General features: G+C 42.1%; 1 protein-coding gene across 2 annotated transcripts in view; it reads left to right on the top strand.

Moving 5' to 3' along the window:
* Nucleotides 1-17,047, top strand: part of dgkb (diacylglycerol kinase, beta) — a 67,065-nt gene that overhangs the window by 34,708 nt on the left and 15,310 nt on the right. For both annotated transcript variants that reach the window (XM_056443832.1, XM_056443833.1), the window contains exon 19: nt 7,094-7,158. In XM_056443832.1, coding sequence (XP_056299807.1) covers nt 7,094-7,158 — 65 coding nt within the window. The remainder of the gene's footprint in view (nt 1-7,093; nt 7,159-17,047) is intronic.

Genomic DNA, 17,047 nt, shown 5'->3' on the forward strand with positions numbered 1-17,047 from the left:
GAGCACCTCTTCTTCTTTTTAAGATTCATTCTGAGCGACGTTGAATGCCCGATGTCACCTCTCGGGACTCGTCTTCACAAACGTTACCCGCAGGGTGAGCGGTGGAGTCGCGGCATCTTTTTAAACCCTTTAAGTTTAAGTCTTTGAGTAGCAGAGCTGCCGCTACACGACCTTTAACCCCCAACGGAACGAGAAGAACCGTCAACAAGGAAGATAAAAAGAAGAAAAAAACACCTGAGATAATCAGCCGATGGATTTCTCTTGATCACATTCTGGTTCGGCCTTTATTGAGAAGCACTCGAGCCTCGACCACCTGCGAGTGGTAAACAAGCCTTTGCACCCCCCCCCTCCCCCTCTCCTCCCTGCCGTCCACTGCCAGCATAATGACACTGATTTCACGTGGCTCATGTTAGCCATTACTGATAAATGTCAGGAGGGAAACGTGGTAATTGACATTTTTCCGGGTGGCGGAGGCGCCGCTCGCCGTAAGTGATGCATGGCCTCGCGAATGTTAGTTGAATAACACCTCCAGCCTCGGCCTCCTAATGACGGCGTCGGGAGGAGTTGAGCGGTCGGGTCTTGTTAACATTGTGATGGAGGAGAACGCCGTCTCCGGAAACTCGCCGGGCTAAGTGGGTACAGTGGGAAATAAATCGCTCAGCAGGGCTGATGTTCCAGTAATTTACAAGTACAGATGTTTAAGAAAATATTGATGTGTATATTTTAGTACATGGATTTGTTCAGGCTGGTCACTTTCTTTTGTTGTTTGTTCCTAAACCTAACGGAGTCGTTTCCTGTGAAGATGGAAGTTTATTTTGGAAGGAAATGATACGCTTAAAGGAAATTGACGACAGAAAAATGTTGATTTTTCGGATATTTTAGCAAAAGATCGAGCACAAAGCCTTAAGGTGTAAAAACCAGAGGTACACATGCTTCTACCTCGCATGCCGTGTCTGATTGCAACGGTTTTTAAAACAGCAAAAATATCTCCGGTAAAGAATCGACTGTACGTAGAAATCTTCTCAGAAAATTGCAACGTCAGTCGTATTTTAAATACCCTTCTTTTAAAACTACTTTTCCCCTCTTGATGGTCTCTAGACATCTAGAACTTTCTGTTTGTACCTTTACTCCTGGATTTAAGTCTCTCATTTCTTCTAACTAGTGCACGTTTCTTTTGTCTGGCGGCTTCAGTCACGCACTTCCTGTCCAGTGGAAACTCACTCGTCTGCAGATGTGTTTTCTTATTAAGCTAAATAAAGTATATTATAAAGCAGGGTCACAAAGCTGAAAGCAAATTGTATTCCTAGACACACACACACATATATATATATATATATATATATGTATGTATATATGTGTATATATTATATATATATATATATATATACAGTATCCGCGGTTCTCACTGGATGTCAAACTATAATCTGCAAAGTAACCGAAGTAGTCGGACAAAACGTACGGGAGGAAAAAGGATGCAGTATTTTCACACTCAGTGCGTTTACATGCAATCGAATTATTGGCTTAGTCGGACTGAAATCGAATGATCCGTTTCATGTAAACACCTTAGTCGGACTATGTGCGGTCCGACTTCGATCCGATTAACACCCCTGGATAGCTCGGTCCGATCCAGTTGATAATTCGACTCTCGCGGCATGTAACTCTGAATTCGATTCGAACTGGACTTTGCGTCTTTGCGCATGCTCGAGATCCGCCGCCTCCTCCCTCCTCCCATGTCGTGACCCGGAAGTCGAAAGAGACGATAAATTAAATTCTCCGTGTACCTTCGGCGACGGCGTCTTCTCTCCGTTATCAACTCAGCCAATAGCGCCATTTGCATTCGATGTACTCCTCTTAACACCATGGAAGAATAGTAGAGGGATGTAGCTTCCCCTTGCTCTCTGTTCGCCATCTTTCTCGAAATGTTGTTGTTGGTGGTGGTGAAGAGGTCAAGCGGAAATGGCTGTATCACCACGAGTTGTAATGAAAACAGCGCCACCTATCGTATGGGATATGAGATGCTTTCGGCCAATGATTCGAATTACTCACTGCCATGTATATTGGGATAACAGCAGATCCCCCAAAATATAGCATAGTCCGACTAAAGCAAGATTCGAATTATACCATCATGTAAACGCACTGAGCGTGGTATTAGTACACACAACGGGTCTAAATACCTTGTTTCCACATCTGGATTTCGGGAATAATGTCTTCTATCTTCATGATAGTACGGAGTGAGGATGGGTAGACGTGACACGTGTCTGCCCCCAGATGTTTGGGCTTTTCATGCCACTTTGTTAACATTCATAAATCCACAATACCTTTATGGGGAGCGCTTGTTTCCGTCTGGTTGAAGCGAAGTAAAGCAGCTTTGTTGCCTCTGTTAGTGGGATTAGCAGCCGGCGGGCGTGATGATGACAAATGAAGTTGTTTCGTGGGGGGATTAAGAAGACTTTGAGCTCTCTATGGATTTTGAGTGTGACATTTAATATCTCGTGTTGCATTTTTATATTTCCCCCCGTTGGAAAGAAGAAAAAAAACCAACACCGAAAATTACAATAAAGATTACGCGACAAGTCAAGCTGGTAATTACCTTCAGAGATTATGCAGATGGGGAGCAGATTGTTTCTGTAATCACACCGTCGGTAAAAAACATTTCTTTTTTTTTAAAAGCACGAGATCAGATCGAGAACCTGAAGCCATTTGAAGAAGACTCGTGTCTCCCTGCTCGTCTGAGCGCTCTCATTCCTCTCTAATCACCAGCAAAACGGAAACTCATTTCATTTCAAGTCATTTCAATCCAAGAACTCAGGTGATTCTTCCCCTCTTTTATTTTTTTTTGGAAGGGGGGGGGGTTGTGGAATTCTTCCGACCTCTCCTTCTGCCACGGCCCGGTCGGATTGAGGATTAATGGCCGCCGTCCCCTTCGGGAGGATGTGGAAGTGACGTGAAGTGTAATGATCTCAATCAGGGGCCAGGGGTGAGAGACGGAGCTAATCACGGAGCGCTCCGCTACCATAATGCAGTCAGTCGGCCTAATGACCCCGGCGCTCCCTGTCAAAGACATTACTCTCTCCCCCCCCCCCCCTCCCCGCGGTGAAAGGCACATCAAACCGCTGGGGCCCGCTCATAATTGGACTAAACTTTGAGCTATGAGAGGACATTACACATGTCCCGTATTAATTTGGGTGCCAGATTTTTACATTGGTAATTATTTGAGGGCAGCTAGGGGGAGAGAGAGGGAGAGAGAGAGAGAGAGAGGGAGAGAGATGACGATGGGGTCAGGAAGATGGGAAGGTGTCCGTCATGTGTTGATGCTGCGACCGACTCCTCCCCCTTTTTTATTTTGGTTGTATGGTTTCTTTAACCCTCCTGTTACCTTTAGGGTCAATTTGACCCCATTCAATGTTTAATGTCGGTGTTCTTTGGGGTCAATTTGACCCCAGGCTGTTTTTCACTGTGTCAAACATATAAGAAATATCAACTTTTTTATATATGTAAAGGGGTATTTAGGTAGTCAACAAACAAACATAAAGTACCTCACACTTAAACTTGGGAAACAATATTAATTCTAATAATTTTCTGGAGGTTTTAATTGCTGGGGTCAAATTGACCCCGAGGGTAAAATATGTTAGTAAATGTGAAGGTAACAGGAGGGTTAAAAAAGAAATATATATATATATTTATTTTATAGGCGCCAGATGACTTCTATACGATATAACGTCTTTGATATAAATACATTTTAATTTTGCTCACGTCTTTGTAAAGTGATTACGTTTATTTAAAAAAAATGGAAGTAAACAATTAAAAATGTAAATAAATGAATAGCTTTTAACGAGGAATGAAATGCAATACAACTTTTTTTAAATTCTTCAACTTGAATTATCTTATTGTTGCTTATATATTTGACTTTTAGAGAGTCAATTAAAATATATAAATATATATTTAAATATATATATATATATTTAAAAATATATATATATAACAAATATATATATATATAACAAAGGAAAAAATTTATTGCCACATGACGTCTCAAAATAAAAAATAAATAAAAATAACTTTCAAGTAATTTTTTCCTCCAAATAAAATCTTAGCTATTTCTCTATTTATTATTATTTATCCCCCCCTCAAAAAAATTATCAAATAAGTTTTCAATCTTAATGTTTTTAGTTATTAAGGGGGACAAGCCCAAATAAAAGTTAACGGCAACTTTGTCCGAGTTCCGAGTCTTTTTCCTCACTTGGAAGACTCAAACTTCCCAATCTGTTGGCGAGGTCCGTGTGCTTTTTAGTGCACGTGAGCGTAACCCCCCCTCCTCCATGACACTTGATAGCTGTGTTGCACAACCAATACGCCTCGACGTTAACACACGAGGAAAACCGCGTGGAATTATGCGTTCGAGAGAATTTAATTGCGTTTCAAACTAAAGCTGGTGTAATACGTTAGAATGAGAACCAATCACGTGTTCTTGGTTACACTCTCATCGTCTGGATGGCTGGGGGAGGATTTCATTTTGTCGTCGCCATGCATGCGTCAGATGAATTTTGGGGTTCGTACAGACATGTAAAACCTGGAATTTTTAAATGGTTATTTCAAGGCCTGGAAATTAAATCGCCAAAGTTTTGGAAAAGTCATGGAAATTTGTTAGATTCACATAGATTCGCAGTTTGATTAAAAGAATAAACATTTATACAGATGTTCATTCTTTTCATCAAACTATTGTCTCAATTAGTTGTCATTTAAGGTATTTACTTGTGTATACACCAAGATTTCACAACATTTTTGGTCATGGAAATCTGGTTTAAAGTTCTGGAAAACTCCTGGAAATCCATTGGTTAACATGTGTATGAACCCTGAGGTCCACTGTGTGTGTGTGTGTGTGTGGGGGGGGGGAGGGGGGGGTGGGTGGGGGGAGAGATGGAATATCATATTCACACTCATGTTTCCGTTAGTGTATAGTCTAGGGATGCACCGATCTGATCGGCACCGATCCATATCGGCCGATATTCCCATTATCGGTTTTGATCGGCGTTCTCAAAACGGCCGATCAGATGACGTAACATCTGCGAGAAAATCTATCAGAGACGTTTCAATCGCGGCGCAACGGAGACGATGCGCCCGGCGAGGGCCGACAGGTCAGAGGTCAGAGGGGATCCTCACCACTGAGCGGCGTCCCCGTCCCCCGAGTTGAATCTCTGGGTCGACTCAGCCGACTCTCACATGTCTGAGCCTCTATAGACTGATGCTCACGGTAAACACATTCCATCGGGAGCGGGCGAGGGTTTTGATAACGTTAGCGGAAGGATTTAAGTGACAACATCCGGTTTTGCAAAGTTAGCGGAAAGAACCACGTGAAACAACATCCGTTTTTCAAAATAAGATGTCGACAAATCATACACTAACATATAAAAGTAAACAATGAACTGATTTTGTATCTTTATAGATCGTTTCTGAGATTTAGCTTAAATTATGCTAACATTAAAAAATTGTACTGGACCAAGGAAGAGTTTATAAAAATAAGTCAGACTTTTGTATGTTAAAAAAAGTCCTGTAAATAGATTTCCCCAAGAGTTCCAGGAAATGAATGATGCAGATGTGTTCCATACATATCTGAAATCCCCTACAATAGCAATCAAACCATTTTAATGTATCAATTAGGACATTTTTCAAAGTAAAAGTCCTAAATGTTTAAAGTAATCTGTAATTTCTTTAATGTTTGAGGTGCTTTATATATGTATTTCCTCATAGTCCGAGGCAATAATGCTACACAATAAATAGAATGCTTCAATCGACACTGTGATCGGTGATCGTATTATCGGATCGGCAGATACTGATTTCAGTGATCGGTGATCGGTATTATCGGTGATCGGCAGATACTGATTTCAGTGATCGGTGATCGGTATTATCGGTGATCGGCAGATACTGATTTCAGTGATCGGTATTATCGGTGATCGGCAGATACTGATTTCAGTGATCGGCACCAAAAACCTGATCGGTGCATCTCTAGTATAATCACCTTGAAATTGAGGATAGTTGTGTTTCCGTTAGCTTAGAAATGAGCCCTTCATATCTTCTTTACGGTGTCGGCCATGTTTCTAAAGGAGCTCAGAACCGACGTTACCTGAAGGTCTCGCGTGGAGAGGGCCGAATAAGCGGAGGGTGTATTTACGTGGATGCAATCTGCAACCTCACCACTAGATGTCACTAAATTCTAAACATTGGACCTTTTTTAATAATCTTTTTCTCAAATCGTGAAGCTAATTTATATAAAATGCTTCGCTTTTTGCTTCAGATGGCGGGAGGAGCAAGAGGAGGCGAACTCAAGTCACCTTTTGAAAGTAACTCGACCCCCCCCCCCGCGGGGTCTTGTCTCTCCTGAGCTCCGGCGGTTTGACTTCCGCTTCCCGCCGCGGTGCCGTACGGGCGTTCTTCTCCGAGACTTCTCGACAAACACAGTTTCCTTCTGGCGGCTCGGTTGTTTGTCCCGTTAAGTCGACGCTGACAGACGGAGGATGGTGTCGGTGTCTCTCGCTCACACCACGCTAACGTATGTAACATGAACTGTATCACTGGATAACACCGAGAAACTGCACCGCGGCGGCCTCTGTGCCCCGGGGGCGCAGCGGGGGGGGGGAGGGGCCGGGTAGGGAGGGTGAGAGGGAGGTTGAGAGTGACATATATATATATATATATATGAGAGAGTAGGGAGAGCGAAAACAAGTCGGTTGCCGTGGCGTCGGCAGCGCCCTGTAGGTTGGCAGTGAGCTGTGATTACTCACAACGTGTTTCATTAATTAAGCCTGTGTGGAGACGGCGTGCTGTTCATCAGGCGCTCTGTCAATACCCCCCCCCCCCCCCGCACACAGCTTCTTTCCACCCTATAGAAAATGCACACGAGGGACACGGCGAGGTGCAAACCGGCGGGTGAAGTCGGGGGTTAATGAGGAAGAGGTCGCTTTGCTTCGAGCGCGACGGCAAATAGTTCCATCGACGTCGAGTAACTTCACGCGTTGGACGTAAACGTAGAATCACTCGTAACAAACGCGGGTTTGCAGGACCGGAAACTGAAGCGGTGTGTTTCTTGCCTCGTCAGGACGCCTCCATCGCTCATCGGTTCCACGTCATGAGGGAGAAGCATCCGGAGAAGTTCAACAGCAGGTACGTTCTGCTCTGTTGGTGAATGGGTTCAAACCAGAGGTGTGACCACGACGAGGATTCTTAAACTCGGACGTCGATAACGTCAAACGGCTGGCACAAGCCATTGGAAACAGTGGTGTCACGGGTTAGTTAATACTGTCGGTGTGTACATTTAAAAAAAAAAAAAGTTTAAATGTCAGATTTTTTTCGTAATTACGCTCTTATTTTGACGATCCGCTTCCGAGACAGCAGGGTAGCTTCATCTTTACCGTACAGTAAGGAGTCATTGGAGACTCGCTCTGCACCCCCCTGACCTGCGTCATAAAGCGGACTCAAAGATGGCGTCCATCAGCCAATGTTCTCCAACTCTCGGGGTTTTCTCACTGGACTCGTGCGCCTCACTTCCTAAACCAGTCGAAACTGGTATGGCAGAAGATTATATGTATTAGATATACTTCCTATACTTTTTTTTTCACATCCGGTTGTGGTAAAAGGTATTTTCAGAGCATCGTCCAATGACTTTAACGCCTTCATTGTTCCGGCTGATAACATTTTTTTTTTTAATGCAACTTTTAATTTGAAGGGGAACATTACATCCATTCCTCATTTAATCAGATCATTTAAAACCTCTTCTGGCGTTTATCCATATCGAGGCCATGTTTAAGGCTTCCCTCCTTTTCTTTTCTTTCTGAAATAAAGTCGTGACGGACGTACGTCTCCATTTTAAAAAAAAGAAAAAGATTTGCTCCCTCGGCCCTAAACAATCAAACCCGCAGAGCCTCTCCGCTTCTCATCGAGCATTCGTGATTACCCACAAGGACATGCGTTCACCTTTTGGAGATGAACAAATGTGGCATCTATGTTTCCATCAATATTTAACGTCCTCCCCCTCCCCTCCTATACGTCTCCACTAGCGCCAGGGAGTAATTGCAGGCCCTAATTGAATTTGCTTGGCTAGCTTGACATCACAGATCAGTCAGACTGATGACACACGGCCTCCTAATAATCCCATTTGTACTCATTATCATATTTTACCCGGGTCTTAGTACAACATTTAGCCAACTACATCCCTGCTAGCTGCTTGTTGCTCCATCATGACGGCTGAAATGGTTCCAACAAGGGAAGTGGAGATGGGGGGGGTTCAGTTGTATAATGGTTACCGATGGTTACGGGGGAGGGGCTTACTGTACAGATATTGACTCTGGATTTTCTGCAGAAAAAAAGAGGGTGTCGGGTAGTCTTCATTGTGTTATTGTTCGTATCCTTTTTTTCCTGCTTTAGAATTGTTCGCCACTTGTCCACACATACACACACACACACACATACACACACACACATACTGCATCTCTGTTGTTTTTACCCTCCGTTTTTAAGCCTTTTTGTGAAAAATGATTTAGATATTTTAAGAAAATGATTCCGTCTGTTATTTGAATTCAGTTAATAATTCAGGAGGGGGAATGGGTTTAGGATCTCTCTATTACACACTATCCTTTGCCAATTGAATAATGCATGATTATATTTTTTCAAGGTGGCATAGGTTTGGTTGGATTTGTCCAAAGGGCTCGTCGTGTGTCCATCGAAGGCGTTTTCCTACAGTTTTAAGCTTTTACATCACTTTTATCTTTTATGTTGAAATAAATAATGTTTTTTTAAAAGGTTTTTGTCAACCTTCAAGCGCCATGAAGCCCACTTATACATAAATATACAGCGGAAGCTCTCAGTCCAAAAATATGTAACACCGATATTCAATTTTTTCCGTAAAAGGCAGATATATAGAGACTTAAAAACAATGTTAATAGAACCACAGTGGTGTCATAATAATAGTAATAATCATGCCACTTTGCAAATCAGCCTTGCAAAGATATGGAAATTAAAGCAACAACATAGCCCAAATTTGTGATGAACAAGTTTTCAATTAGATTAGAAGTGAGAAATTAATTTATTCAGTTAAATTGTGAGATTATTCTGTATTTTTGTCATCTTTTCCCAAAGAAAACTGAGTTTTCACATTTGATTTTACACCAGACCAAATTATATTCAACAGCTTTGTAACAGTTGCTCAACCTCCTCTGAACTTCACTAATTGATACCACACCAGGTTCATTTGATCATATATTTAGTAATGTAACATTTTAAATATTGAGTTTTTCAATGTTTCAAAGACAAACTGGACGTATTACAAGGGATTATGTTCTAAAGTAATAATGGGAAGTAAAAATAAGTGTTCAAAATGTTTTTATTCATTTTAAATTAAAATAATTATGTATTTTAGTGGTGAATTCTTACATTTAATTAATTTCAGGATGAATAAAATATATTTTTCGATTTTAAGTATATTAAATCAAAGCCTGGTGCACTCTTTCCAGCCCTAAAGAGATCAGCCTGACTCTGACAATCTCTGCACTGTACAATTATTTTAACGTCCGGCTGTCGGATTTGAGAGATTACTAGAAAATAGAAGATCTATTTCTTAAAATGCTTTTTTTTTGAACAGCCAAATTGTGCTGACATACAAATGAAATATGGTATTGAATAAGCAGCATCTGAGCATCTTTTGAATGGATTAAAATGCTTATTTGTATTAGTTGTGTACCTTTTTGAAGCTTTCTCTTCAAAGTCAAGATAAATAAAATATTTTTTTAAACATGTAAGATTTCAGAAACTTGGAAAGAGCAAAATCTCAAATTTTGAATTATTGGGTTTTTAAATATCTGACGGAAAATTAACCCAAATCAATAAATGTTGTCACCAGTTTGACCTTAAAAAAAACGTAATATTCAATAAGCTTCAATTACCAGCCAAACAACAAACATCATGTCGCTCATGAAATGAGGGGATTTTGTTGAAACGTGGGGGTCATACCCCCCCCCCTCCCTTCCCCCCTCCTCTCTTAATTTCTCTTGTTCTATCCATCTTCTGTATTTGCACCTTGGGGTGATTACCAGGGCGAAGGTGTGAAGATTTGACACTCGGCAGATAGATTCATTTACTGCCACTGCCGGACCTGGAGGTGATAATGAGGTTGAGGATTAAAAGCAGACAATCAGTCGGCCCGTGACGAGGGCTGCGCCACCTCCTCCCCACCCCCCCTCCTCCTCCTCCCGCCGCCCGCCTTGTTAAAATACACTCTTTTTTCACCCCCCCCCCTTTTTTTGGGCTGATCTATGTAATTACACACTGATCTCTGACTCTGAGGGGGAAAGAGACCGAAAGTGAGAGAAACAAGGGAGGAGAGAGAGAGATAGAGGGGAAAGAACTTATAGTTTCATTCTTATTTACTATAACATCTTTTATTTGCCCTCTGATGCTCAGCGACCAATCCTCAGGTTCAACGTACCGTCCCACAGACGCCACTTCACATGTCTGTCGAGCTCTTACGTTTTAAAGTTATTTTTACCCTGCATTCAAACTCACATCCAGTGTAGTGAGACTAATTTGCAGTAAAAAAAATAAAGAAAAAATGTCATTAATGTATGATTATTATTATTATTATTATTTATTGTGCAAAATCCTGACACTCAAGAGAAGCATTTAACTTTCTTTCATGAGTGTAAGTCTGTTATTTATTTAGCAGGATTAGTGCAGTGCTGGTTTTGTGTTGTGTGTGTGTGCGTGTGTGTGTGTGGGGGGGGGGGGGGGGTGTTGAAGAGTAGAGTTGAGTTACTAACATTTTAAATCTCCAGCATTGGACAGTAAGGACATGGGCCACACGAGGACATGTTTCCCCTCTCACCGTTTCCTGGTTCAAGATCCAAGTCAGTAAAGGCCACGCCCACTTTTGCTCCGCAGACATTTTCTGACCGTTTTCTACGTTTCCATGGGAACGATTGCGTTCCGGTTGACGTGCGGCCGTCACCACGTTCGGACGCCGCTCGCTCGATAGCTTTCTGCCGACAGCAACGCGATGAATCTAATCAACCCGTAATTGGTCCAGGCGAGAACATCGCCGAATCGGGAAATAATCCCCCACAATGCACTCTGTCTGCACTTAATTTTAAGCCCATCGGCGACGTTTGGAAAAAAAAGTCTCGCTCTCTACGAAATCGGCACGACGCAGACGCTGTGGTTAAAGTCGGTTATAGCGAGCATCGGATCGGTCAAATGCAGAGAAGAATTTTCAAAATAAAAGACTCATTATTATCATTATCATTATGTTATAACGTCGTCTCACACGTTCACCGTCTGTCTCTCCAGGTTTCGGCCGCAGCGTGGAAGCCGCCCGCGATGTTTGTTTATTCCGCGTCGACGCTCCCGGGGAATATTTCACTCTGCGTAACCCGGATCTATTTTTCGGGTCCCGAGACATCTGACGCCGTCACGCCGCTCTGCCCCTCCCCCCTCCCCCCGTTGCGCCCACTGTGCTGTGTAACCATCCCGGGTTAACCTTTCCCGAAGGCACAGGGAAGCCCGGGCATGGAGCACTCTTTAGCATAATGAGTGTGTTCATCAAAGCCCTGAGATGTGCTGGACGGGGGCCGCCGGAATCACCAAAACACACACACACACACACACACACGCACACACACACACACACACACCGAATGCTGTCGGCACGTGTGTGTGTGTGTGTGTTTCCTGCTGAGCTGGGAACGGGGCCACAGGTGATGGCGCTCTAAATTACACATGTGCACACACTGATTTAGGCAACACACACACACACACACACGCACTCGTGCATGGTGGACCTCGGTAGCGGCCGCCCTCGGACCTCATTTGAGGATGAAATCGTTTATGTGACCAAAAGTGTCATCTATAATTAATGACCACTTGTGTGTAATTTAGAGGGATTTCACCTGTGGCCCTGTCCCCCAGCACAGTGGGAACACACACACACACACACACACACACACACAGTGAAGGCTCTGCACACTACATATATACAGTAGAGGGGCTGAGCAATATGAAACAATATATCAAGGTTAACGTAGAGCTTTACCCTTATAATGATGAACAGAAGATTACTTTAAATATATTTAAACATATATACACGGAGAAGACATGAAGCATAGACTTCTATACAACCAGAGGAGTCGCCCCCTGGTGGTCAGGAGAGAGAATGCAACGTTAACACATGAAGCATAGACTTCTATACAACCAGAGGAGTCGCCCCCTGGTGGTCAGGAGAGAGAATGCAGCTTCAACACATGAAGCATATACTTCTATAGAACCAGAGGAGTCGCCCCCTGGTGGTCAGGAGAGATAATGCAACTTTAACACATAAAGCATAGACTTCTATACAACCAGAGGAGTCGCCCCCTGGTGGTCAGGAGAGAGAATGCAACTTTAACACATAAAGCATAGACTTCTATACAACCAGAGGAGTCGCCCCTTGGTGGTCAGGAGAGAGAATGCACCCTTAAGCTACTTCAGCGTCCAGCAGGGAGCAGCGTTTCTTACTCTGAAGCGATGACGAGTGACTCGCCGGCTTCACTCTCACTGTGGAAACTAAACTAAGTTGCAGAGACGTGTCGCTGGAGGTGTCAGACCTTCGATAAACGCCCTCGAGCCTGGTAAACAATACAAAATCGTTAATTAACAGCACGGCTTCGTGAAGTTCACTTCAGGTGTCGTAACAGTTCCCAGACAGTCGCACAAATCCGATTCTGTTTCTATTGTATTATTATTACAGTGCTTGTTTTTAATTGTTCAACAGCCACCTTAACAACACCGACGTGTTAACGTCTAATACTGGAATAACAGGAATGTCTGTGCAATGGAAGTATTAGTTGTTGAATTAAACCACACTTTAAACCTTCATGTAAAAAAAAATAAAACGTGTGCAAAATAAAACAAGCTCATTTTAAACTCATCAGTTCACATCGGATTTCTTATTTGACTCTAAAGATGTTTTGTTATTTTACACCAATATCTGTAGTTTTAGTATTTATATATATATAGTTTTTTAAAGAAGCACCGTGGAATCATCGCAGTGCGACCGACAGAAATACATTTGTTTTCCTCTGAAGGCGAGCCGCTGCCACTCGGGTCGTTCCTCAAACTGCCAGGCGGGGTCGGGGCGCGCCCCGGGCGGCGGCGCGTTAAACACGGCCGCGCATCGATGCGACGCACAGAGAGTCGGTTACGCCAACGCGATATTTATCACCTCTGATCAAGAAGAAATTAGTGTGAAAATAAGGTCGTAGATCATCGCGGGTGAGATTAAGTGTCGGGGGGGAGAAAATCAATGGCGGCGTTTCGCAGCGGCAGAAAGTGCATCTGAAGGCGCCCTCCGTGGCCTCGGGGGCGGCGGCGGCTGCAGTGGAGCCCGTCGCCTCCGACACCCTTTGATACGAGGCGACCGGCGGGAGAGTTTTCGATTCGCTCGAGCTGCGTCTGTCTTTCTCTCGCATTGGATGATTTTATCCAAGACCAGTTTCAGATCATGGAGGTCTGGATCGTGGAACATGCCTACTACCACCAACTACTACTATACCAACTATATGAACATGTCTACAACCACCAACTACTACTATACCAACTATATGAACATGCCTACTACCACCAACTACTACTATACCAACTATATGAACATGCCTACTACCACCAACTACTACTATACCAACTATATGAACATGCCTACTACCACCAACTACTACTATACCAACTATATGAACATGTCTACTACCACCAACTACTACTATACCAACTATATGAACATGCCTACTACCACCAACTACTACTATACCAACTATATGAACATGCCTACTACCACCAACTACTACTATACCAACTATATGAACATGCCTACTACCACCAACTACTACTATACCAACTATATGAACATGCCTACAACCACCAACTACTACTATACCAACTATATGAACATGTCTACTACCACCAACTACTACTATACCAACTATATGAACATGTCTACTACCACCAACTACTACTATACCAACTATATGAACATGCCTACTACCACCAACTACTACTATACCAACTATATGAACATGCCTACAACCACCAACTACTACTATACCAACTATATGAACATGTCTACTACCACCAACTACTACTATACCAACTATATGAACATGTCTACTACCACCAACTACTACTATACCAACTATATGAACATGTCTACTACCACCAACTACTACTATACCAACTATATGAACATGCCTACTACCACCAACTACTACTATACCAACTATATGAACATGCCTACTACCACCAACTACTACTATACCAACTATATGAACATGCCCACCAACTACTACTATACCAACTATATGAACATGTCTACTACCACCAACTACTACTATACCAACTATATGAACATGCCTACCACCAACTACTACTATACCAACTATATGAACATGCCTACAACCACCAACTACTACTATACCAACTATATGAACATGTCTACTACCACCAACTACTACTATACCAACTATATGAACATGTCTACTACCACCAACTACTACTATACCAACTATATGAACATGACTATACCAACTATATGAACATGTCTACTACCACCAACTACTACTATACCAACTATATGAACATGTCTACAACCACCAACTACTACTATACCAACTATATGAACATGTCTACTACCACCAACTACTACTATATCAACTATATGAACATGCCTACTACCACCAACTACTACTATACCAACTATATGAACATGTCTACTACCACCAACTACTACTATACCAACTATATGAACATGCCTACTACCACCAACTACTATACCAACTATATGAACATGTCTACAACCACCAACTACTACTATACCAACTATATGAACATGCCTACTACCACCAACTACTACTATACCAACTATATGAACATGCCTACTACCACCAACTACTACTATACCAACTATATGAACATGTCTACTACCACCAACTACTACTATACCAACTATATGAACATGCCTACTACCACCAACTACTACTATACCAACTATATGAACATGCCTACTACCACCAACTACTACTATACCAACTATATGAACATGCCTACTACCACCAACTACTACACCAACTATATGAACATGTCTACTACCACCAACTACTACTATACCAACTATATGAACATGCCTACTACCACCAACTACTACTATACCAACTATATGAACATGCCTACTACCACCAACTACTACTATACCAACTATATGAACATGCCTACTACCACCAACTACTACTATACCAACTATATGAACATGTCTACTACCACCAACTACTACTATACCAACTATATGAACATGCCTACTACCACCAACTACTACTATACCAACTATATGAACATGCCTACTACCACCAACTACTACTATACCAACTATATGAATATGCCTACTACCACCAACTACTACACCAACTATATGAACATGCCTACTACCACCAACTACTACTATACCAACTATATGAACATGCCTACTACCACCAAATACTACTATACCAACTATATGAATATGTCTACTACCACCAACTACTACTATACCAACTATATGAACATGTCTACTACCACCAACTACTACTATACCAACTATATGAACATGCCTACTACCACCAAATACTACTACCAACTATATGAATATGTCTACTACCACCAACTACTACTATACCAACTATATGAACATGCCTACTACCACTAACTACTACTATACCAACTATATGAACATGCCTACTACCACCAACTACTACTACCAACTATTTATACATTCTGTTATACTCATTGAATGTGTTGTAACTCTGTAATGATTCCTTCTGGTCACATGACATCTATTGCACCTGTCCATCCTGGAGAGATCCTCCTCTGTTGCTCTCCTGAAGATTTCTTCCCTTTTTTCCTGTGAAATTAAAAACTATATATATTTCTTGGGAGTTTTTTCTGACCCATGCAGGGTAGAAAATGTACATATTTTTTAGGGGGCAGTTTTTCCACCTCTGACTGAAATCTAGGGGTATTTAAAAAGAAATTGGGGGCACTTTTAAAATCTTGTGAAATAACATTTAACCGTTTAAAACATATTTAAGGCTTATAGTATATGAGCAATTGTCATAAAGATGGCAATAATAAGACTATTAGGTCCACAGATTCAAAGTGTTTTCTTAGATTTTTAACAAACAAAAAACATAAATCAGACAATCACATTCAATTTTATTCTTATTTTCTCGTGTTTATTTGTTATTACATTTTTAAACAACTATTAACAATTATACCTTTTTTTATAATGAAAAATTATATTCATTGATTTTTTGTGTGTACCTGCCTAGTACAGACACACAGGAAACACACAATAAAGAATAAACAAGAAAAACTGTTAAATTATCGAAATTATGGGGCATCTTCTGCCCCTCTCCTCGGGATGTCAGGGGCAACATGATATTTCTTCGGGGCAGTTTTGCCCTCGTGTATTTCTGACACTGATCTGATGTGAGGTCAAAGGTCAGGGGTGTCTATGTGTACAGATTGTAAAGCCCTCTGAGGATACTTTGTAATTTGTGATATTGGGCTACACAGAATAATCCGAATTAAATTTAATCGAGTGTTTTTCCTAATTCTTCCCCTCCTCCCTCGGCCGCACGGTGTTTGCATACGTCCTCTTCTTTCAGTTTTAGTTTCACGATTTAGTTTCCTCGCGCAAAAAAAAACAACGCCGCCGACGCCGTCGGAAACCCGAGCCGCTGTTTAGTTTTTTACCCCGTATTTTTTTCTTTCTTTGGCTGCGCCAGCTGCGACTACAACAGCGGCCGATCTCGCATGAACACCCGCTAAAGTTATCATTGCGGTGCGCTTTGCATCGCAGCTACAATCACAGCGCAGGCCTGTTGCGGCTCCGCGTCCCGACGCTGCTGAAAACACACGGCGCCGCCGCAGGGAAAACACGGAGGCTAACCTCGACGATGTTTATGGAAATGTGCACTTTGTAAAGTAAAGGCCTCCTAATACACCT

Source organism: Pseudoliparis swirei, chromosome 22, assembly GCF_029220125.1.
Source record: "Pseudoliparis swirei isolate HS2019 ecotype Mariana Trench chromosome 22, NWPU_hadal_v1, whole genome shotgun sequence".
Lineage (NCBI taxonomy): Eukaryota > Metazoa > Chordata > Actinopteri > Perciformes > Liparidae > Pseudoliparis > Pseudoliparis swirei.